Here is a 24,460-nt window from a genome sequence, read left to right as displayed (position 1 = left end):
GAGATGCTAGTTGTGAGATGATTTACTGTAAGAAAGAACACAGTTTAGAAGAAAGTTTCTGCTTCCTACATATGTGACTCCAGGGTATTGTTTTGCCACTTGAATTCTCAAAGGCTACTGGATTGGCAGGAAGTTTTCATCGTTGGTATAAAGGGCTGCCTCCTCTAGTTTGGAAGACATTTTGCTTCGGGAAAATACAGCAGAACTTTACTGATGCCAAAAAGTTCAGGGCATACAAATTGTTGCTGTGAGATGAAAGGAAAGAATGGATGTGCTTTAAGTACTCAAAGGGGCATGTTTGATAGGACCAGGTGTATCTACAGCTTTAGCATTTCTATAGTTTCTGGCCTTTCACTTTCTTACATTTTATGTTGAGTTGGCTTGCTGCATGATCTGTGTCTCAGGCAATCTGCCAGTTGAATCACAGCTTGTGTCTTCTTGCTTTCCTACTCTAGCTTTCCTGTTTTCTTGCTCCCTTTGATATATACCTACCCCGATTCCTGCCACATGTCTGATAAAATCAGTCTTCAGTTTCTGTTTCTCCTTCTTTTCTCTGATTTGGACTCTTTTTGGTCACTTACTTTCTTTCATTTTCTTTCTTTCTTTCTTTCTTTCTTTCTTTCTTTCTTTCTTTCTTTCTTCTTTTTCTTCTTGGCTTATTGAAGTACAAGTTTTCTGAGGAACAGTCATTCCTAGATTTGCTTTTGTTTTGTTGATAAAAGCTCTTGTTATGTAGCTCAGGATGACTTTGTGTCTATGACCCTCTGCCTCAGCCTCCTTATACCTATGAATACAGGCATGGGCTACCATGCCGGGCTTTATTTTTGTGTGATAGTGTATATATTGGTAACTTGGAAATGACTATTTCTCAATAATAATGTAAAATTACTTTTTCACATTGTTTAAACATACAACCGTCATCTTGAATTTGTAAATCATCATTATTGTATTCTTTCCCCCTTCTATTGGTGTTTGTTTTGTTTCTTTGTTTTTTAGTTTTGCTGTTGGTATAGTTGTGGAGATGGGGGGGGGGAGTCCTGTTTAAGCATATAGAATGAAATCCTGGACCTTTACTAACTCCCTCTATGATCTCCAGCACATACCTTTCTCTCTTTGATCCCCTCATTCCTTCATGTATATTGCAGGGTCCAGACTGCAGTGATTTAGAGGGACTCACTGCTGTTAATGTTCTATTTAGCATATAATAGTTCAGCATTAAAATATTATTGGAGGACTCTGAGGCCAAGCTTTTCTCTGTTTCTAAAGAAGAAGACATGTCAGGAAATCTGACTCTTCGTTATGAGGCTTTAGTGTATAAAAATTCTTCCATTATATCGTGAGGGACATGGGGTGAAAATTGTCAGTTTAAGTTGTGTTAAACATTGTGAGATTCTTGCTCCTCTTTGGCTTTTGTTTGCCTGTGTTTAGCTGTAAAATGTGTGTATTTTTGTGGAAGTGGCCCTCTTTCTTCTATACATCCAATTCATGTTCTCTTCTTCCTTCACCATTTCTGAATAGTTCGCAATTTTCAACTTAATTAGGTCTTCCCCCTAAGTGAAGAACGCAGCTGTTTCCCCTCTGATGCTTTGGCAGCTGCTGTTGCCTTTCTCAAAATGGAATGATTAGCTCCTTCCTTTGATTTCTTAACTGGTCATTGGTTCAGGACTCCTAGGCCATTTCCTGTATACCTATCAAAATTCTATGGCCAGAATTGCTCCAATTTACCTGGGGGGGGGGGGGTTTCAGTCTTCTGGGCACTTAATACATATAATATCTGGGCTTTGTCAGTCTTTCAGAACTGCATTTATGTTACTATTCCCAGTGATTATATTATTTAGCCTTTTGAGATTGTGATCTGTGTAGCAAACTTAGCATATTGGAGAGAAATAGAGGATAAGACATCATAAAAACATTTTGTTCTTGAATTAAATGGGCCTCATTTGTCACTGGCTCTCTATTTTGATTTTAAAGGGCACTCTTGCCTATCCACCTTTCTGTTTTCCTCAGATGAACCACTATTTAAGAAAGTGATTGCTATTTTTCTATAGGCATTTTGACTTTACCTATCTTACTGGCCTTTAATTTATGATTTCACTTTCATTATTGGGATTTCCTTTTATCATGCCTTTTTCTTGCATTTGCAATATAAAGTCAACTTTCCTATTCCTTCCCACCTCCCTTCTCATAGTATCCTCCAGGCTAATAACAGGAAAACTTTCTGTATTTCCAACTTAGTCCTGCCTTTCCAAGTGTGTGTGCTGCAGCCTCTTGTTTGCCTGTCCCAAGGGCCTTATTCAATTTAATTCTGCATACTTAGCATATTAGGCATTTTGTCCATATTTCCTGTCTGAAGTGTATTTTTTGAATTTGAATGCATTCATCATGTATGTGTTTGCCTCCCTTAAATCATGAGATCTGTAACAAAGATATTAGCTCTGTGCTCAGGAAGAAAAGAAAGCATAAGTGAAAGAGCATTGCTCATGGTCTCTGGGGGATGCAAGGCCCAGCATTTGAAACAATTGTGTTCACAGTGTAACTGTATCTGTCTGCCTGCATCTTGACTCCATTTGGCAGCTCAAGCATCAAATACTGTTTGTACTGTTTAAGTTTACATAGTTCTTCCCACCACTTGCCCTTCTACTTAGAGCCCTCCCTGTGTTCATCTCCTTTACTTGCTTCTTTCCTATTAGCCACTTAAAAATTTATTGTTTAATGCTCTGTTTCCAGGGGCTTGTTAAACAAACTGCTCTCCCCTTTCCAAGTAGCACTTGCATCGTAATGTGAATACAATCCAAACGAATAACCTTTGTGGCATTTGGGTTGTAGCCTAATGTGATGTCTTTAGAGGTGATCTTTCTTAGCACACCTTTCTTTGTATTCCACCAGTAGTTGAGTACATTTTAAAGGATGGGACCAGCTTGGGCTCTGTTGCTGCCAAAGAGTTAGAGATTTCTCTGCCTGTCTATAATCACACGTAAGGTGTATTGAGTTCTTCTTCCACATTGCTGGACACTCTTTTTAGCTCAGGTTACTTTTCTTTTTTCTTTTAATTATTCTACTCACCTCAAGAGTTCAGTCTTACTAGTCTTTCATTCCAGATTGGAAAAAAAATAATTCCAAGAAGCCATGGTTATTTTAAGTAACTTCCAGGAGAGTACCAGAGCTTGGACTGAGAGGCAGATTTGCTCCAAAGCCTACATTCTTAGACCCTTTGCTAGACTTCCCTTAGGAGGAAGCAGGTTTCCCTTTGCTCAACTCACTTGGAGAAAAGCTGCCTTCTGATGTTCTGTGGAGGTGTAAACTTCCTTTAGGTGTGAAGCAGGTTAAGTCATGAGTGGCTCCAGGAAATATGGTTCATGGCTTTTTCTTGAGAGAAACTTGCCTTTGGACAAAGAGTTGGAGCAGAAATGTTTAAACGTTTGCTTGCCTCCCCCCACCCCCCTCCCTTTTGTACCCAAGCAGTTTGCAATCTTCAGTACTTTGTGTGGCTTCAGGCTCTCAATAGCAATAGACATGCTGTCAAGCTAAGATTAAACGTACACCTTCTCTTTTCTTTACTTTAGGGATGGATGGGGCTGGGGAGGGTGCTCCTTGGCATTGGTGAGCAAGAATATGACAGATTTCAGGTAGGGGTTCTATCAAGGGGAGAACAGACTTATCTATACTCTCAAGTGTCAGGCTGGCAAGAAACCCTGCTTCAGTAAAGACATTTACTCTGTCATTTTAAAGATAATGATAAAATGAACTCTGAAGTGGGTGGTCGTGTTTTCTGGTAGTACTGCTGTTCCATCTGGAGGAAGTTATCATTGACTGCTGCTTATTTAGTAGCAGATAGAAAGCTTCACGCCTTTGGGCTGCTGCAATCATGATAATGAACATTCTGTTCAAAAGGGGAACATTCAGGCTCTTTCCCAGTAGCCCTTATCATGACACTGGGAATTTAATACATTCATTTATTCTTCTTTCAAGAAATAGGATTAAATTCCGAATGGAGCAGGGAGCAGTCTTACTCTTCTTTGCATGATTTTCATGGGCTGCGCAGTTCCAGCTGTGTAAACACGATTGCAGAACTTAGGTATTGTCTAGTGGGGGAGGACTGCAATTTGGGTGAGGCACACCATGGCTGGGATGAAGCCAGACATTCTTCCACCCACTTTAGTCCACACCCTGCGGGGTCGGCTTGCTCAGCTCCTAGAGTCAGAAGTGAAGATGGGGCAGCTGGAGTTAATTATACTGTTTTATAGCTTCATATCAGTAGGGGATGAGAACTAGGCAAGGGTTAGGAAAATCTAAAATCGTATCCTTATGATGCTTCACTTACAACAGTAGGAAACAAAGAAATGGCAGACATTGGACAAACTAAGAAAATATAAAATATTAAATACCACAAGAAAATCTTAAAATGCCTGTTAAAACTGCAGCTGAATTTACATTCCATTTGTTCTCTGTGGAGACTGGAATGAAGGCTGGATAATATTTAGTTGATAGGAGAAGTGCACTGTTCTCCACAGTATCTGGAATCAGCTATGTTGTTAAATTATGAATCAATATATAATCTTACAGACATCTAATATCTGGGCATTGTTATGAAATAAATGTGATTTCTTCAAAATAAATACAAGTATTATAGAGCATACAATCATTTATCCATTTCTCTCTCCACAATTGCATAGGAAGTTGGCTCTGCTCACTTCAGTAGTCTAAGTTCTAGTAATTGGAGAGGCACATAGACATACATATTACTGAACATTCTGAGGGTGTGGTAGCTTTAAATGACTTAAATTTTCCATCTTGTTTTTTGGGGAAAGCAATGATAGCTGGCTTCCTAATCAGTGTGGATTTAGAACATATTTGTGATCAGGGAAGAAGAAAAACATTACTTTTTCAGTGCCCTGAAGTGTCATGAGTCAGTTGGAGATCTTCATTTTTGATACAACTGATTTTTGAAGGATTTCCTTATGATCTTTATGATTTGATTTGAGCCTGCACCCTGAGAAGAAATTAATGGCTGGTGTTACAAACTTGGTCAAGAGCCTATAGCGGAGGAGGTCACAGGCCTATGGCTGATGGTGTTACATACTACTGATGCTTTGCTAAATGGACAAATTCTCATCGAGCTCTTTCTATTTATACAGATAGATTACTGATCCTCTCAGCCTTATTCAGAGAAGCTTCTTTTTGTAGTGGGTGATAGCTAATGCAGAGACCCATTACTGGTCAATGTCCTGAGAATAAGTCATGTGGAACACTCAACCCTAAACAGGATATCTGTACCACCCCCTCTAAACCCCAGTGAAAAGGGGGAGAAGAGATGAAAGGCACAGGAGGGAGAACAGCACTATGACATACTCTCTTGTGACATGACAAGGCTATTAAAATTATGAACATGAAATAACTGTGACTACATGCTCAAGACCTTCATATACCCAAAATGCATGAAAGCAGGAAGAAGCTGGTTGGGAAGATGGGAGTCAGCAGAAGTTGGAAGGGAGAATAAGACAATAATGGGGATGGACATGACCACAATTCATTGTATACACATATGCGCTTGTCAAATAATTAGAAAAAAAAAGCATAATAATTTTCCTGAGACATTCACTTTAAATCAGTGTCTCTCAAAATATTTACAGGATTGGAAGCTGTAATTGAGAAAAAATGTTGAGTTGATAGAGCGCCATGTTTGAGTCATTCTACAAGTATTAAAAAGTAGAAAGATGAAGAAAGTTTAGTAAATTACTGTTGATGATAAATATCGGAATATTGGGGAAGTCAGAGTCAACACACACACACACACACACACACACACACACACACACACACACTTTTGTTCAATAGCTGTGGGATCCCAGAGAGATGGAAACATGCCTGCAGAGTACCCAGCTGGAAATATATGGATGCCTCCAGGTTTCATCATATTCAACTGGCAAGGGGAAAGTCTTGTCAATATTAGCCATGTGTTGCCTCTGGAACTTCGAACTGGGACACCTATTAACAGTGTGCTGCATGCTGTAATTGTAGCATATGCAGGCATCCCATAACATTTAGCTGGTGGATGCCTGTCTGAATCATTAAGTGTGAGCATTATGGGTGCCATAACAGCATTGGAATTCCTGCAACTAAAAGGGAAACACATTTGGCTTGTACTTCATCCACAATCACTTACACTTAAGCTATTGATAGTTGATTGGGATCTGTAGCATGCTGGGTTTGTGCCATGGACTTCTAAACATATTTGATGGGTGGAACAGACAGGGAGGCTGTGGGTTTTGGCAAGCTGTGGCTCCCATTAGTCAGGCTGACTGTGTCTGACACTAAAGATTCCAATTCACAGAGATGAAACTTACTTTTCTAGGCTTTGGCTGATGGCCCAATGATCTTAACGTGAAGGGCAAGGGAGAGCCAGTGTTACATTAAGTTGCAAGTCTCCAATGAGCAAATAGTTGAGTAGTTTACTGAATAGTCTGTTTTTCCCCTTTTGGAAAAATATAAAATTTATGGTACCTTTTTAGAAATTGAAGACACTTCTTAGATTTAAAATTTTTGTTTTATAGCTAATGTTAACCATTTATTTTCCTTATAGGGAAATGTGAGCTTTTTCATAGGGTTTGTAGACTATGTAATTTAATAGTTAATATTCCTGTCCTTAAAGTTTTATCTTGTACGTGGTACTGCTAACATATCCTACTAAGGGCATTCCAGACACAGCTGTTTCTAATAATAGGAGGGGCCACATAGAAATGTCAGGCATACTCTGAAGGGGCTTCAGTGGGAAGGAGGAAATGTGTTCAGAAAATGGACTGTTTCCATTATCTGTGGCTTTCCTGGCAGACACTCACCCATTGCTATTGTCTATCATTGCATCCCTGTAGCTCACCAGGGTATGAGGTTTTTTAGTAGAAAGTCTTGGTATGAGGAGGAAAAGCCACAAAGCTGAAGGAAGAGAAGCACAATCTGAAGAGAGACTGGAAGATGAGCGGATATTTTGGTCACAGCAGAAAGGAGCTGAATGCATGGAATGGAGCTAAGGAAGGCGAGATGAGGACAAGCAATGGGAATTAATCCACGAAAGTACTTAATATTTAGAGATTGGATGAAGACGTGCATTGAGCAGCAGAAGCTTCTTTCATGCAATGTCTATGCATATGATGAAGTTTTGTAAAGGCAATTCATCTTAAATACACCAGGGGAGCTGACAGTATATGGTTCACAGGGTTGTTCTGTCTAGTGCATAATCAGTCTACTATTCCCCAGCCCTGAATAATCTGTGGGATGTGGTCAAAAGAAAGTAAATACTACAGATGGGTGATTTCTTCTGATGCAAGTTCTTGAGCTTTCTTAAACAAAGGAGAGCTGTGAGCATCCTTTTTAACGTCTACTGCTAGTTTTTGTTTTGTCTTGATAGAGTTTCACTGTGTAGTCTAGATAGCTTTAAACTTGTCAGCCTCTATCCTCTTACTCCAGTGATATCATTATACGTATGCACTACCACTGTCAGACACATTTACTTTCTCTGGAGTAGAGGCTGGCCTTGAAATCCTGACCTTCCTGCAGCTACCTCTCAAGTGCAGGATGATAGATGTATACCAGCACAACCAGTCACATCTACTTTCTGTGCAATCTGCTTGACAGCTCTCTTTAAATTTTTATGGCTTCATCAAAGCTCCTGGGCAACCACTGAAACATTTAGATGCTGTGATTATTTTTAATTTTAAATATTAGTCAGTGTTAAAGTTTTTTTCTGGATCTCCCGTGTCTATGGGTGGTACAGAAGGAAGGCCAGCTCAATCTTCATTCCCCTTGTAAACAGACATGTCCAGAAGGAAAGGTTGTTTTTAATTGTTATGCAGATCAGAAATCAATCTTTCATATCAGTCTGTTGAACAACAGCACAAAAATACTTCTCAAGCACTGGGTTCATGTGTGTCTTTTTAGCAGCCATTACATAAGGAATTAGCTTCATTCCAAAATGTTTGTCCGCTTTCTTTTGTCTTGGTGAAATGATTACTCATTTCTTCAACTACCATGGATCTGCTGTATTGGAATGGACAATAGCGTGTTAAAAATGTAAACTTTTCAGTTTGCAGAAACTCTGTTCAAAACTTTGTGCTCTAAAGAGTACAAAGATTTCCCAAGAGAAGAAAATCATTTGTTAGCACCATTGTTAGGGTTCTATAAGCATCTTATCTATGAAGTTATGCCAGCATTACAAATCTACGTACAACCTACTCTCCGTGTGTGTGTATGCGCGCGCGTGTGCAAGCACTCATGCGTGTGTGTATTTAAAGCATTTTTAATGCCTCCTGAAGTCTTCTGAATATCATTCAGAAATGTCTTAATATATGATGGTCTTTAGCCCTTTAACTCACTACCATTTGCATTTTTCAAAGCTGTTTGTTTCACCTGCATTTTTAAAAATATGGCAGATTATTTTCTGTCAACTGACAGAAACAAATAAAAAAAATTAAAAGTTGAATTAAGGGATAAGAAAGCTCTAGGGCCAAAGAAGCTTTTTCTGTAATTAATAATTTCAATGTACTCATAGAGTATTTATATGCTTAAAGTCCATCATTTCATGTTAAATTCTTCTGTTCTTCCCATCTTCCAGCTGCCAAATTGGAATATCAGAGAATGGAAATCACGCAGGTTTCAATGAATCTTACAGTTCTCTACTCCCATTGCTATCTTGTTTTCTGCACAGATTGCTTAGGGCTTGTCTTACCACTGCATGGAATTTCCTCATTAGCCCCATGTTTCACAGATTCAGTCATGAAAGATACACATTTAACCAACAAGGGGAAAATGCAGGAAGATTGGAGTTTAGTAGATGCAATGTTTCAGAAAAATGAGATTACTTCAAGGCTATCTGCAGTTGGGCATAGGATTTAAATTTATGGTTCTCTGTTTTTTTTCCAGTAATCTTTCGATTTGTTCTATTGTTTTAATTTGTGGATACAATTGTTAAGGACTAATAGGGATATAGGTGGTGGTGTGGAGGGAGTGTGAGTGAAGAGAAATGGAGGGGTAGATTTTGTTTTTATAATCTAGGCTTACTATGAATCAGTTCCTACCTAGATCTTTCTAGGATTGTAACAGTGTGGGTACAGGTGTGAGTTAACTCAGCAAAGGCTCCCACTGTGACTCAAATAGATAGCAAGGCTTCTCTAATGCTCAATGGAACCTCCATTTTCTACATCAGTGAGGAGTTGGCAAAGGTGATGGTAAGGGAGGTCACAGTGAAGCATGCATGCATTAAAGTTATAAGGGTCATTTCCTTCCAGATAAGTTCATAGGACAGATGTATGGCACCCTCACATTTTCAAACTTCTTCAAAGAATAGATTAATTGGTTTTGCTTCTGAATTTGTGTTATTGCTTTCAAGACAGCACCTAATAACATACAGTCTGCTTTCCTCTAATTTGAGTGATTAAGTGGACAACTCCAAAAGAATAATTCTATGTAGTTTTAAAGAAAAGTGTAAAAGAACAAAATTGAGCATTGTCCATAAGAGATGGATAATGGCAAGTAAACAGAAGGTGATGTTTGATCCCTTCAATTTACTATTCATTATTCATAGTTATTATTCATAAATTCCAGCGCAAATGTTAGGTCTGCACCCCAGTGACACATTTACATTTTATTTAAAGTTTACTTCTACCTAGTTGTTCAAACAAGGATTTCATAAGTTGGGTGTTCTTCCTTTGTTGCTTATCATTTTCATATACTCACTTCTGTATCTTTTACATTATTATCTCTACCATCTATTTCACTATTCTTCCCCAGATTCCCCCCAAAATGATTTCCAACACAGAAAAGTGATATTTGAATATATTTCCCTAAGGCAATCAATTTACTTTTAATTTGTCTGGCACTAAGCTTTTCTTTGTTGCAAGAAAGAAGGATTGAAACTGCTATAAAATTTATTAGCTTGCAGGAAGATATCTGAAATGAATTTTTTAATGATTTTGCTGTTTGCTGTACCCAGAAGCAGTGTCATCATACTACAGCATTCCAGATGGTAGCTGAAGTCACATTGCACCATCAAGATAATGCTAACATTTTCTATAAGGATTCTGTTGGTAACAGATAATCCACCCTTGGTAGCTAACAGACACTAATACCCCAACATTTCTGCTTCCTTCCAGGGACCATTTCCAGTGACTACTATGCAGTTAAAGGAGTGGCACACTAGCCCTTTGAATTATTGCAAGAGACAATGATTGGTTTACTGAACATTTTATTTTCAAATTCAAATGAGTGATTGGAGAATTACTAATTCGGTCTTTTAACGTCCCCAGTCAGTCCAGTCAGTTGCACGAAGAGTTTGGTATTACAAAAACTCTAAGGAATCTGAAAGTTAAAATTTCAATATGTTTATTGACTCATGGCCAGTATTGTACTTTGCACAAAACTTGGTGTCCTGGGACTTAACTGAAGGAAGTGTCAGTTCCTGTTAAGGGGAACACTGTTGTTGGATGTTCCCCCCACATCCAACATTAAATTTTCATTAAAAAAACGGAAGTGTTTTTTTTTTTAAGTGCTGGAAGTAAAACCCAGCATCTTCCCTATGCTAGGCAAGCACTTTCATCATTAAGCTAGATCCTAAACTGTGCAATAAGGAAAATTTTTTCTTCTGGTTAACAACCCTGTTTTTTTTCTTGCTTTATCTGCCAACATTACTTACACTACTCTTACTATGTGCTTTTTGTCTCAAGCATCCAAAAGCTCAAATCTATCACAATGTAGCCTTTCTTTGCTCAACTTCATAATGTACTGGTAGTTTTTCTATTTTTCTGGAAATGAATGAAAGCAAATTGCAGCTATGTTTAGGTTCAAAGCTCTTGGTGAGCATGATGTGAAGATTCCACTTTTCCAAAAGCATAACTACTTCCTGAATGTGTGAAATGATTTAGCTGTGTTTAATCTACACAAAATTAAACAAATGGACTGAATCCTTTGTAGACCTGACTAGGTGTAATATTCTCACTGGCATGGACTAAGGGGCTTAATTTTGTGAGAATCTTACAGCAAAACCCTTGAAAACAGCCTCATGTTACACAGAGTTGCAGCATCTCTGTGCTTCACATTGTAGGGGATAGTTCAGTGACCTTCTGTGTCATCTCATATTTTATCGAAAAAGACGCCTTTTTAAATGGTGTCTAGGCACTTAGATGACTGACAGCACTTTGTCACATAATTTTTCTCATCACAGAAGACAAACACAAAAATCCCAGTCTACTCAGTCTCTGCTTATCTCAGTCAATGTCACCACTTCTTATTTCTCTGTCTTGGTTTTCTGGGTAGCTCTTTATTCCCATTCTTTGCTCCCCATGAATCGGCACACATGATTTATACGTATACACATCTCAATATCTGTTCTTTAGGGACAGAATTGAATTGAGCACCAGTACAAAACCAAAAATGCCAGGGACTATTGTGACTGCCAAAATTGCAACTTAGATTGTATGAACTGCGCATGCCACACTGTCATCTATCATAAATATTAAATTCTCAAGCACTTATCCTTCAGTATGTTTTGACTCTGTTTTTTCAACCAGCTCAGCACTAAAGATTCCACTGAAGATGATTCAATTGCTTTCCATTTTGAATGGTCCATCTTTTAAATCCATTTCCATGTTCCATTGGTGGTAAGTGAATTCCAGGTGATCAGACCATGAATGAGGAGAGATTTATGTACCATTTGGCACCAGAGGTTGTCTGTTGGGTGGCACTTGATAACTAATGCTGATCTGTTAAATTGTCTGGGGCAAGGGATTCACCCGTCTTTTCAGCTGCCTTCCCTGTGTCAAGCCAAAACTAATCTTTATAGAATTCCCAATTAACCATCCTGAAAATGGATAGTTAGGGTAGTTAGGATTGGCTTTTTTCCCCTCGCTTTGTCACTGTTTTGGGCAACATCACTTTGCTATACTCAATAACTTTGTTTTGATACCCTGTTCCTACCCTGACTCTTCCACCAGAAGCTGCGTCTATTCTTCCTTACTCCATAAAATTGGGGTCCCCTTTACTGGATGCTCCGCTAAATTACAAAAGGAAAAAGATTGTGTCAGTTTGACAAAGGAGCCTCTTATTACCCTGGCATTTCTTAATGTGCATCCTTAGATAAATGAGAAAATAGTAGGGAATGGTCTCCCTACTATTCATAAGAACTGGCTTGTGGGGAGCACATTTTGATATCTATCAAATAAATAACACACCAGTATTTTCAAATGTCAATCCCAGTTCAGCCACCCTAATGATTCTGTCTGCTGTGTATCTGAGTATAGTGCTATGGAAAGGGCCTCTAAGAAGTAGGAGGCTAGGGAAGTGGAGAACAAAACTGAATGATTTAAGGAAGGAATAAAAGCTGAAGGGGGTAAGATACAAATAGCTGTTGTTAGCATCATCAGAATTAGACAGGCTGCAGGATGGCTTAGTACTACTGGATGCTAAGTCTGAAAAACTGTCTCAGCCTCCATGCATATCCTCCCATGCATGTTGTTCAGAAGGAATACTGTCTTGTGAGGCGAATTTTCCACTTTATGAAGTGATTGTAATTCCACTCCCCTATGGCTTTGAGTTGTCCTCAAGTCTTCATTGAATTTTTGCTAGATAATTAGAAGAGGTACATTTCTCCTTGTATCTTAACATCCAAGGAAAGCCAGTTCTCAAAATATCAAGCAGATCTAAGCAAACACAGAGTATCTGAGTCCCACACAGTGTTCCCTGCTCTTATCCCCTTTTCAACATTCCTGTCCTGGCTTCTTTTTCCATTGAGCTCATTAGTACTCTGAGTGCTTTGTCAAGTTATAGACACAGAATAGATGCCCTTTCTTTGGATTCTGAAGGCCTTGAAAGTGCTTTAGGAATTCTTTCTTGAATAAATCTTCCTTTTGGTAATTAATTCCCCCACAGAATAGATTGGCACATAAATGTTGTTATGAAGTCTTATAATATTTTTCAGCAATATGTAAATTAATTTTGCCAGAGTGAACCAGTTTTTCCTGTAGATATGAAAGGCTTATCTTAGGTTATATTAGTCTATATTTTATGGGAATCAATGACTTTTTCTTTTTTTCTTTTTAATTAATCATTTTATTTGTTTATAATTCAAATATTATCCCCCTTCTTCTTCTCCCCTCCATGAACCTTCCCACCACATCCCCCTACCTTTTGCCTCTAACTCTAAGAGGGAGCTCCCCTATCCACCCTTCCACCTTCCCTTTCTAGTATCCCCCTTCTCTGGGTCATCAAGCCTTCACAGGACCTAGGGCCTCCCCTCCCATTGATGCCCTATAAGGTCATCCTCTGGTACATATGCAGCTGGAGCCATGGGTCCTTCCATGTGTACTCTTTGGTTGATGGTTTAGTCCCTGGGAGCTCTTGGGGTCTGGTTGGTTGATATTGTTGTTCTTCCTATGGGGTTTTGAACCTCTTCAGCTCCTTCAGTCCTTTCCCTAACTCCTCCAGTGGGGTCCCCTGTGTGCTTACTCTAAGGTTGGCTGTAAGAAAACAGTGTTTGTTGTTTAAACAACACATTCAGTTCAGAGATAACTTTTAAACTAAGTTAAAATTTTAATTTATCACAGTCTGGTTCCTGCTAACTATTTTCAGGATAGGCAGCTTCCATGTTGAAACAATTATATTTTCATTTGCATGTCAAATGCATATTAGATCTTTTTAAAACTACCCCAAACCACTTGTAACTTGACTAATGCTTCTCCAGTTCCATTTTTTATTGCCTTTGACAAAGTGATGCAGAATACTTCATAGGTTTCTAAACAATTTCTATTAGCTAGGACATTTATTTCCAATTTCAGGAATTGCATCAGTGGCCTGGTATCTTGAGGATCAATCTAGATTCTTTGTTCTTTCTGTACTTTTTAATCATTCCATTAAGTTAAACTGTTATCCACAATTACTGTGTAGTGGTATTTTTTTTTTTTTTGCTAGTTTTAGTAAGTAGCTGAAAAACCAGACTAGCATAGTTTTTGCTTATCCAGAGCTTTTTTTTTTTTTAAAAAGCAAAGCATACATGACTTAAATAATTACAAGTGAGATGAATGCTATGACAGAGAGCTTCTTTGAGCCTTATCTTAGTCTACTGGCTTATTAGGTGATTCCTTAAGAAAGTGAAATTCTAGTTGGCACTTTAGGAACAATATTATCAAACATGAGTTGTGGTCAACTATTGGAGAAATAAGGACTCCATCAAAGAAAATAGATGGCCTAAATAAAGGGGACTTTATTTTGCCTCTTACATAAGGGGAGTTCAGCTTTGATAAGGTGGCTATATATTTTTAGCCTCCCAAGGTTTTTATATCTTTCTGTTTTTCAACCCATAGGCTCATGATTTTTGTCCTTAAAGTTACTGCATTGCAATTAAGATAGATATTGGGGCCATAGTCACTATGATTCTGTTCCAGATAGAACAAAGCAGGAAAAAAATAAGTACACATAATCTCACAGATAAACCAGTTTTCTTTCAAGTTTTCATAACATCCCGCCTTCATAAGGTTGGTTTGATCTTAGGTATATGATTGTGAATCTCTAGAAGGAAGTGCAATGAATTTTTTTAAAATGAAGCATTGTGTTATTTCTAATATAAGTGAGGGGGGCTCTGTTTCTAATGATAAAAATCAGTAAAGTTATTTGTAGGCAGGTTTTTAAATCTCTGCATCAGATGAGTAAAAGTTCCTTAAGTGGGGACAATTAACCAAAATTGTGTTTCATTTAAAGCCACTTTTTATTTGGGTATATGTATGAGAGTGTAGCCATATGTGTGCAGGGTCTTAGTAGGACAGAAGAGGGCATCAGATTCCTTTGTGCTGAAGTAACAGTAACTTCTAAACACCTCACATGGGTGCTGGAAACCAAACTCCAGTCCTCTCGAAGATCAGCGAATGCTTTTACCACTGGTCCATCTCTCCTGTCCACTCCAAATTGTGGGTTCTTGATTAGGCAAATGTGACCAATTTTAATGACATTTACCTTCTTCATAATCTATGCAACAGTGTTCTCCATTATACTTTCCAGAAACTGACCCTGTTTTGGTTGGAGATTGTCTTGCTCATGGGCTGATGTAGAGTAAGTTATGTGAGTGTGTAATGGTCCAATCCTGGAAGCTTTTCTGATTAATAGATCACTTGCTTATATGTTGAATTACTGTTGCTACTTAGAACTTGCAGTAGTTGGAACTCACTTATGTTTTCCTATTTGAAAATCACTTCCAAAGAGGTAACTCTTGCAACTGTAGCCTTGAACTACTTTAGTATTGGAGTCTTTGGTCATTAAGATGTTTGAGACAATGCACTCAAACTTTGAATCATAATAAAGAACTAATGGTGTTGTTGACCACATTCATTGTGACTAGAGACATATAGAAATCCAACAGAGCCTCTCAGCTCCTCTACTCTTCCAGGACTCTGAAACTTTTAGCAAAGCCTGAGTTGGCTTTTATTACTTTGGATGAGACCATGGATTGACTCTATTTTTGAAGCACATTGTTTGCCTTTTTCTAAAAAGACAGCTGTTTTATGTCTCAAAGACAATAGCAATTGCTGTACAAAATTTTACTGTTTGTATAAAACAACATATTCTGGTTTTTTCTATTTGAATTACTTATTTATACATCACAATATAATTATTGTTGTCTGTTGCCTCCTGCAATTTTGCAAGACTGATGTTTGAAGATTTATTTATTGTTTATTTATTTGTTGCCAGCTGCTTGGAAATTCTCTCATCAAAGTCCTGACAAAAGTAATAACAGAATTATTGATTACAATGTAGGTTTCAGGAACTTTATCTCCTACTTTCCTCTTCCTCCTTCTTTGCTTAAAAACCTATGTTTTCAAGTAAAGACGTCTCTGATATTATTTATGTCCCTTTTCCAAATTTATGTACCCACTTATTCTCTCTCTCTCTCTCTCTCTCTCTCTCTCTCTCTCTCTCTCCCTCTCTCTCTCTCTCTCTCTCTCTCTCTCTCTCTCTCTCTCTCTCTCTCTCTCTCTCTCTTTGGATTTGTAAGGCCTGGAGATAACTTCAGGAGTAGAGGTATCAGTCAACTATAGTAATGTATCTGTTTGAATTAAAACCACTTTCCTTAGGGATAGAGAGGTAGCTCAGTGGTTAAGAGCAGTTGCCCCACTTGTATAGGACACATGCACACGTTCAATTTACATGGTACCTTCACTTCATGTGTCATCCAAGTTCCATGGGATAGCCAATCCTCTTTTGGCCTCCTCAGGTTCTAGGCATGCACACAATTCACTTACATACAGAGAAGCAAAAACATTCAAGCACATAAAAGAAACAGAAACACATCCTTTAAAAACCACCACCTACCATCACTCATTTGTACATGGCAATGTGAATCATCAGAAATATGTGTGGATTTTAGAATTTGACACTTTTACCTATGATTAGGCCAATTCTTTCAGATAAAGATGAAAGAAAATATAAAGTCACACATATTCTTTTTAGGGGAACCCTAAGAGGGAATTAGTAAGTCATTAAGCTGTTTAAGCAAAAGTCAGTGTTCTGCCTATTTGTGGATGGGTGATACAACATGGCTCTTCTCTAGTTTCATACGTCTAACACCCAGTTGTAATTGTCAACATATAATCTTTTCCTATATTAGCATTTTTTCTTTTATTTGTTTTCTTCCTTTTCTTATGCAGTCTATCTTTGTTGATATCAATAGGGTGTCTTTTTGATTGTGCTGTTCTCATGTTTGATATGACAGTGAATTTCTTTGCTAAACTGAAATTATGATTTGTTGAAAATTTAATCTGTCAGTATTAATCATGATTACTCTTATATAGAAAGTAGGTATAAATATTTTAAGCTAGGTTAGATTTTATTTTAATAATATTGACACATTTAATAATAATGATTTTGGGGCAAAAAGAATAGAATTTCCATTGCATTCTGGATTTTTTTCCTTTGATTTATACAAATGGAAGTCAATGATTGAACTGTTTTCTCACTTCTTTGCCATGTATCCCATCCCCCAAAATCTGACACTCATTTTTATAGGTATTATCTGAAGAGTTATGAGATAAAGTTTTATTATTTGGAAAGCCCAGAAGCTGCAAATCTGGTAGTACTATTAAAATCCTAAGGCCTCCTAAAGAAAGCACAGGATTTAAATAAAATTGAAATGAGGAATATCCACTCTTTCATTCATGGGTTTGGAGTTTACACAAAGTGCCTTTTTTGCATGTAGAAGCATATTCCCATTACTTTTTATGTTTTATGTCTCCCCATGAACATATGCATGTTGTGTTATAATAGGTTATTAGATGCCATCCTTTGGAGTTTACAAGGAAGTGGCAGAGAAAGGGGTTTGACAAAGCCTTCAGGTTTTCACATGCATGGCTATTCATGCAGTCATGATATAAAACTGTGTTGGCATTTGAAGAATTGTCCTCTCTTTGGGGGCAGGCACTTTTCTTGTTGGTGATGATGCTCATTTGTTATTGGCTTTCAAATATGCACAATTCTGAGTGTTTTATTCCTAAGCATTGAAATGGTTCAGAAAATACATGTATTAAAGATGTTGGTAATGTTTTTCTCAAGGTTTTTTTTTAGTCAGATTTTAAATAGCTTCAGTGAAGTCATGTGCTATGTCCATAGTTGTCTTCAAGTCTGGACTCAACACAGATAAAGTCTTTGTCATCTAACATCTTCCAGTGGCTTTTATCTCCTGTGCCTTTTATTTGTCTTTAAAAAAATTAAAGTAACACACACAGACACACACATGTACACACATATAAAGTGCATAGGCAGGTACATTAACAATAGATTAATTTTAGGCAAGCTCCTTATATGTTACAAAAATGGACTCACAGCATACAATTACAATTCTCTCTCTCTCTCTCTCTCTCTCTCTCTCTCTCTCTCTCTCTGTGTCTCTTTGTCTGTCTGTCTTTCTCTCTGTTTGTATGATAGACACACCTATATTTAATTTATATGCATTCACATGTGAATACCTTTCGCTTTTGTATTTCTTCTAGCCTTCTAACCTTCTTCAATTCTACCCCAAGGTTTTGTTTTTGTAAATGTTAAGCTGATCATATCGTGAAACACTGTGCAATGTAATGAAAATTTTCACTAGTTCATCCTTACACAAGTATACCATAAACATCAATTAAACTGGAAAGCTAGGGCTAAAAACAAACCCATTTTAATATATGTTTACTCAATGGTCAGGCAGATGTTAACCCTGCATCCATGCTTTGGTAAAGCAATCTTTATAGAAAACTCCTCTGAGAGCCAAATAAAAGGCTTAGCCCTGAATATACCTGAGCTGAAAAGATAAAAATATGTTATTCTAATAATTGTGAATTCTAACTATTGAGATCTTCTCTGGTAGGATTAAAGCAGTCAACAAAATCTTTATTTTTTAGTAGCATAAGATGGACATATTTTGAGGATGAACAGTGATGTTTTAATATCTGTATGTAGCATGTATTATTTAAATCAATATAATAAGCACTTTGATCTACTTCTTATTCCTTATACCCTTCAAGTTCTCTGTCTCTTCTAGATCCTCTCAAATATACAATAGGTCATTGTACATTGTAGTCCCCTGCTGCACATTAGAGTAGTAGAACTTTTCGTGCTTCTTTGCCTACATCTATCACCCCCCCTCCCATCTCTGCCTTTCCTGGTTTCTAATGGCTACTTTTCTCCTTTTGTAGTTCTTATATATTAAGGACAACATGTGGCACTTGGTTTTCCAGTTTTAGCTTATTTTGCTCGGTGTAGTACTTCAATTTCATTTACTTTGTCTTAGAGGATAGAATTTCATTTTTGTTGGTGGCTATGTAATTCCATTATTCCAGTAAGCATACATACCATGCTTTCTTTATCCACTCATCTGTTGATGGGTAACTAAGGTGATTCTGTATCTTGGCTAATGCCATACTAAAAAATATACTTGGTTTTGCAAGGATCCTTATGATCTTTTTCTTTGAATATGTGTCCAGACATGAGAGGCAGATTAGATAGGTTTTTTTTTTTCTGTTTTTAATTTATTTCTGAGGAAAATTCTATTTTGTTCTCTGTAATAGCTGTTATAATTTGCATTACTACTAGCTATGTATATTTCATTAGGAAGCAGGTCCTTAATAAAAGTGAAGATTAAAGCAAATAGGGAGAATAGCTTATTTGTGGCTAATTAAATGATCCCCAACATAAAAGAGGGAGGTGTGTGTGTGTGTGTGTGTGTGTGTGTGTGTAGGGCTAAATGAGGGTCGTGGGTTCTCTGCAAAGGAGGGGGTCACAGTGTATTGTTTCTATTGGGAAATCTAGTCATAGAGATGTCACAATGAAGTGACAGCTTGAGGTAACTGATGGTCAGAAAGAAATTATGTATTAGATTTTCAAAGAGAATGCATAGTAATCTAAACGGAAGCGCCATGTATCACTGGCTAAGGCAGAAAGTGGTTGGTAGTGTTCCTAAAAATTATGGGCATGTATCTTCGATTAAGTGAGCATTGGATTCCATACACTGCTCCTACTCTTCTGTTGAAGGCAGTTTCAGACAAAGGTGAATTTTAGGAGGGCATGTTGATAAAATTGCTGGCTGTCCACACCTTAGCACTCAGGACAAACATTTAAAAATAAGTTTTCATTATAACATGTTTCTCTTTACGATTTTTGTTTTGTCAGAAGTGGGAACAACAAGCAAGGACCAAAAATAAAGAGTGTTTAGAGGGAGACCTATAGCTTTTTTAAAATCTATTTTTTTCACACTTGTTCCCAAAGACAATAAAGGACTATCCAAAGTGCTATTTCCCAAAAGGACCTGTGGATATTGAGAAACCAGAACTAGGTTGTTGCTGTGAAAAGCTGATAAAATTGACATTTCCTTTTTCTTCTTACAGACCAGAATGAAGGATTTCATTGCAGGGAAGAATGCCGGATTCTTGGCCACTCTGATAGATGCTGGATGCCCCGGAATCCCATGCCCACTCGCTCCAAGTCTCCTGAGCACGTGAGGAACATCATCGCTCTGTCCATTGAAGCTACTGCTGCTGATGTTGAGGCTTACGACGACTGCGGCCCCACCAAGCGGACTTTCGCGACCTTTGGAAAAGATGTCAGTAGCCACCGGGCTGAGGAGCGACCCATCCTGAAAGGCAAGCGGACTGTCAATGTGACCATCTGCAGCCCCAAAGTCAACAGCGCTATCCGGGAGGCCGGCAATGGGTGTGAATCTCTTAGCCCTGTCACCTCTCCACTCCATCTGAAGAGCCCTCTGCCCACCAAGCCTTCCATGTCTTACACGGTCGTCCTGGCTCCTCCTGCTCATGATCTGGAGCACCATGCCAACAATGGCGCCTCTCGTCCTTCTGAAGCTGAGCCCCGTGGAGCCGACAGTGAGAAAGTCATGCATGAGGTCAACCCTATTCTGAAGGAAGGTCGTGACAAGGAATCTCCTGGCGTGAGGCGTCTGAAGGATATCGTTCTCTAAACCACTCTCGGTATGAAGAAGAGAGAACGAAACCACACTGGCTAGTGAAGATGTAGCAGCTGCTCATTTTAATTGCTCACCAAGGGTTGGTTCTTGAGTGGCTGCATTGCAGAGCTTTCCCAAAATGTATTGTGTATAAGTGACTATCATTCTGTGACAATCCCTCTCGTTTCAACAGGCAGTAGGGGTGTTCAGTTGGAGCAAATTAGCTTTGGCTTGAGTTGTTCATGGGGCCTTGATGTTGGGGAAACAGAGGCAAATTCAGTTGTGAAAAAGTATTATGTATTAAGTGTTTGAATTTATATATTTTTATATGTCAAAATGATAATATAAATTACCATTGTTTGTGAAGACTTACATTTAAAAAAGCAAAAAGAAAAAAAAAAAGAAAAAAACAAAACAAAACAAAACAAAACTCTGGATACCTTTAAGAAGCTCGCCACTGTTTTTTTTGTAGTGTAGACAAGTTATTGGTCATTTATTGTGTACTATTCATTGATTCAGTGATGTGAAATCGAGCCCCCAAAAGGTTGTTTCTGAAGCTCGAGTACTTTCCAATGCCGCTACTTTGCTGTGGATGCCCCTGCTTTAAGAACCCTTTTGCTAGCTGTGCTGTTGTTGTATTTGATATTGCAAATTGCTATGTGTGTGGTGATGGCAAAAGGCTTTTAAAGGTTGATGTTTTCTTTTCTTAAAAAAATAATAAAAAATACAGATAAAAAACAAAATTCGAACAATGGAGGCAGCAAACGAGTGAGCAACACCACACCTAGAGGTTGAGGATGTGGTAGATACTCACATGGTTTACTCCATGGAGTGATTGCTCACCACCTTGCAGAGGATTTCTCCTGCCTTTCAGTCTTCTGCCTGGATCTGTGCTAGATCATTGCAGAAAGTCATTTTTGGGTTTGCTGCTATCTAATTTGCAGTTGTCAGAAATACTGTGCTGAAAATTTTATGAGATACATTATATTTTTTTCCCTAATTTTCAGTCCCTGCACAGGAAAGTTACTCCTGAACTTATCAGTTTTCAGGCTGAGAAATTCCCTGTCGCCAATCATCTAAAACTCATGCAACATGACTGAGTCTATTTTGAGATCTAAATTACCATCTCTTTAGACGCATACTTCCTGATTCAGTGTTTTCCCAATCATGATTGGAATTAGATGGTAAAGTGCATCATGGGCTGAAATTAAGGGCTCCATATTGCTCTTTATCTTAGGCTTATAAATAATGATAGAGTAAGCAGTATGAAGTGTACACATAGGAAAAGACAGGTAATAACATCACTAATCTTATTACTGTGCCTTCTAAATGGAGACACTCAGACACTTGAACTCGTCTTTTTATGACTAATACTTTTTGATTAAAAATGTGAACAAGAAATTATTAAAACAAAACTTCTTTAGATTTAGCTAACTCTTTTTTTTCTGTAGGCTAGGAATATGCCTTTTTAGCACTAACAAACTGTACCTTCTTTTTGTTGTTATTGTTTTAACACTGCACAAATGCCCCTATTTTATCATGCCTACTAATATTCACTAGCCAACATAGTATTCTTGCAGCCTAAGAGTTCATTATTTAAAAAAAAAAACTAAAGAAACATGTCACCTTTCCTCTACCGTTGTCTTAAAAAAATTGTTTCTAAAGAAACAAGATTTTTTGTTCTTCTCTCTTTTGTAATTCAAGAATACATAGGAAGGCTAGAAGTTAGAGCGCTAGAATTCAAAAGAGAATTTATTTTCTTAAGTTTAGTAGATAACAGTCAGCTTTTTGAAATGTTTTCATTATTTTTACCTGAGTTCCTAGCTTTATACATTACTAGGAACACTTTCTTTTGTGGGGGGTGGGAGGGTTTTAAGGGAAGGGGTGGGTAAGGCACTGGGCATGGGGTTAGGTAGGGGAGAAGATTTCTGGAAAAAGACACCTATAATGAAGCTACAAATTTATCCTTATTTCCTATTCTGTACTGAATACTACCTCATGCAAAATATTGGCGTGGCTGCAAATTTTCCCCTGACACTGACACAGTTGCCCTTCCATCTTCTTGCCTCAGTTAATTTTCTCTCATATATTTTTCTCCTATTCTGATTTACTTTATTTTAGTAGAGTAGACTAGGAGTTAGGTATTTATTTTTGTTCCTCCAGATGACTATTTAATTAACACATTCAGCTTTTTACAAGTGTCCTTTAAGTTAGAATGACTGCCTATAGAATTTTGACTGCTCTTCACCGTGATCTATCTGAGAGTATCTTGTTAGCTAGCGCCTCAAGGTCACTTTGTAGTCAGACTGGACAGTTTTCTACAGGTGTATTTCTTACTAGGAAGTTTGAAAGATTGTGGAGAATGGAAATGGACGGTTGGAACGTGAGCAGCCACTGCCTGCAACAGTCTTACCAGCCACTTAAAAACACAGCAGTGGCATTGACTTTTTTTTTTAACCTTTTTTAAAGCAACTAATTTCTTAAAGCAATTTTTAAAATTATTTCCAAAATTTACATTCAAGCTTTAGATTCATCCTTTTATCCTATCTATAAAATTATTGTTCTCATTGGGCAGTCAGAGGTTTTTTTTGTTTTGTTTTTTTTTTTGTTTTTTTTTCAGTTTCCAAACTCTTTACTTGAGTATGTTCAGAGAATTTTTCTCATTAAGGAAATTCCCCGCCCCACTTCCAATTGTCTGGTGGAGGGCTTTGTAGGCAGGTTCTACAGGCAGGCTGTGCTTGCAAATAGGACTTTTGCACAAGGGTCTTAAATTTCCCATCAAATTGGGATTCTTCCCCTCCCTTTTTAACACATGTGATGAAAGGCTACCTAGGCCAATGGGGCAAATATCTTTTCCTTTTTTTTCTGCAAACATGTTACACTCTTAAGCAAGTGGGAGCAATTTTAGTTCCCAAATCCTAGGGAGTTCTATTCTACTTATTCTGATGTCCCTTGGTCATGAAGTGTAACATGCTTAAAAATTTTCTGGCCAGGTAAACGCCTTTATTCAGTATATAGGGAATCTAGTTTGCATTGATTGATTGCTTTCTCACAAACATAGAAACATGCTATTCAGTAAGAAACAGGGAGAAGTGATCCACAGTGTCCTGTGGAAACTTTTCTTTTCCCTATGCAGACTAGTAAATGAACCTGTTCAGAATGAAACTTACTGTTCCATTGATCCTCTGAAGCCAGTAGAAAAAGTGAAGGTTTATCTTGGTACTGAATAGATAGTGGGATTTGGAATTCAGTACTTCCTGCAGAACAGTGCTTCTCAAAAATACTGTCTCAGAGCAACATCACTTAGGAACTTGTTAGAAATGATAATTCTATAACCCTGCCTAGAATGACTACATAAGAAATACTGAGGATCTGGCCCAGAAACGCATATGAGTCAGAGGCCCCTCAAGTTTGAGGGCTTGTTAAAGCACAGGTTTGTAGAGCCTAATCCTTAGAGTTTTTATTCAGTTGTTTTGGGGTAGGATCTCTTTTCCTATCTACAGATGCCTAGGAGATACTGAGGAGACAATGCTCCAGAGGAAACTTGCCTCATAGGATTACCTGCATCTAAAGTGGCCATTTATACACATTTGTTGATGTGGTGACCAACTGATCACTAATGAACTCTGAAACTGGAAAGTACCCAGAGTACCTTCCAGATCCTGTCATCTCAGCATATGGCTGGTAGAGGGGAATTCAGACGACTTTTTCCTCTATTCCTACCATTTCACTCAAAAGCAGACACAAATGGTCCACTTGAAGTAGCAAAGACAAGGGGCAGTTTGGGGAGAGGCAGGGATGGAATTGATAGTTTTTTTGGGCATTCAAGGTGGAGAAGGATTATTACTGTACATAATCCATTTTATGGGGATCATTTTGACGTCAAATGTTCCCCCAAGGCACTCTCAGCAAGTCTGGTCCACTTGGCTCTTTTCACAGGGTAATAAGACCCTTCTGACTTTGACAAACTGGCACAAATGAGCTGAAGAAGTCCAT

At 37.9% G+C, this 24,460-nt stretch overlaps 1 protein-coding gene across 2 annotated transcripts in view; it reads left to right on the top strand.

The window, feature by feature from the left end:
* Pcdh19 (protocadherin 19) overlaps nucleotides 1–22,340 on the top strand; it is a 100,210-nt gene extending 77,870 nt beyond the window's left edge. For both annotated transcript variants that reach the window (XM_076918891.1, XM_034484666.2), the window contains one exon: nucleotides 19,890–22,340. In XM_076918891.1, the coding sequence (XP_076775006.1) occupies nucleotides 19,890–20,479 (590 nt within the window). In that variant the 3' untranslated portion in view covers nucleotides 20,480–22,340. The remainder of the gene's footprint in view (nucleotides 1–19,889) is intronic.
* The last annotated feature ends 2,120 nt before the right edge of the window (nucleotides 22,341–24,460 follow it).

The sequence above is a fragment of the Arvicanthis niloticus genome, chromosome X (genome assembly GCF_011762505.2).
Source record: "Arvicanthis niloticus isolate mArvNil1 chromosome X, mArvNil1.pat.X, whole genome shotgun sequence".
Lineage (NCBI taxonomy): Eukaryota > Metazoa > Chordata > Mammalia > Rodentia > Muridae > Arvicanthis > Arvicanthis niloticus.
This window is presented reverse-complemented; position numbering and strand designations above follow the sequence as displayed.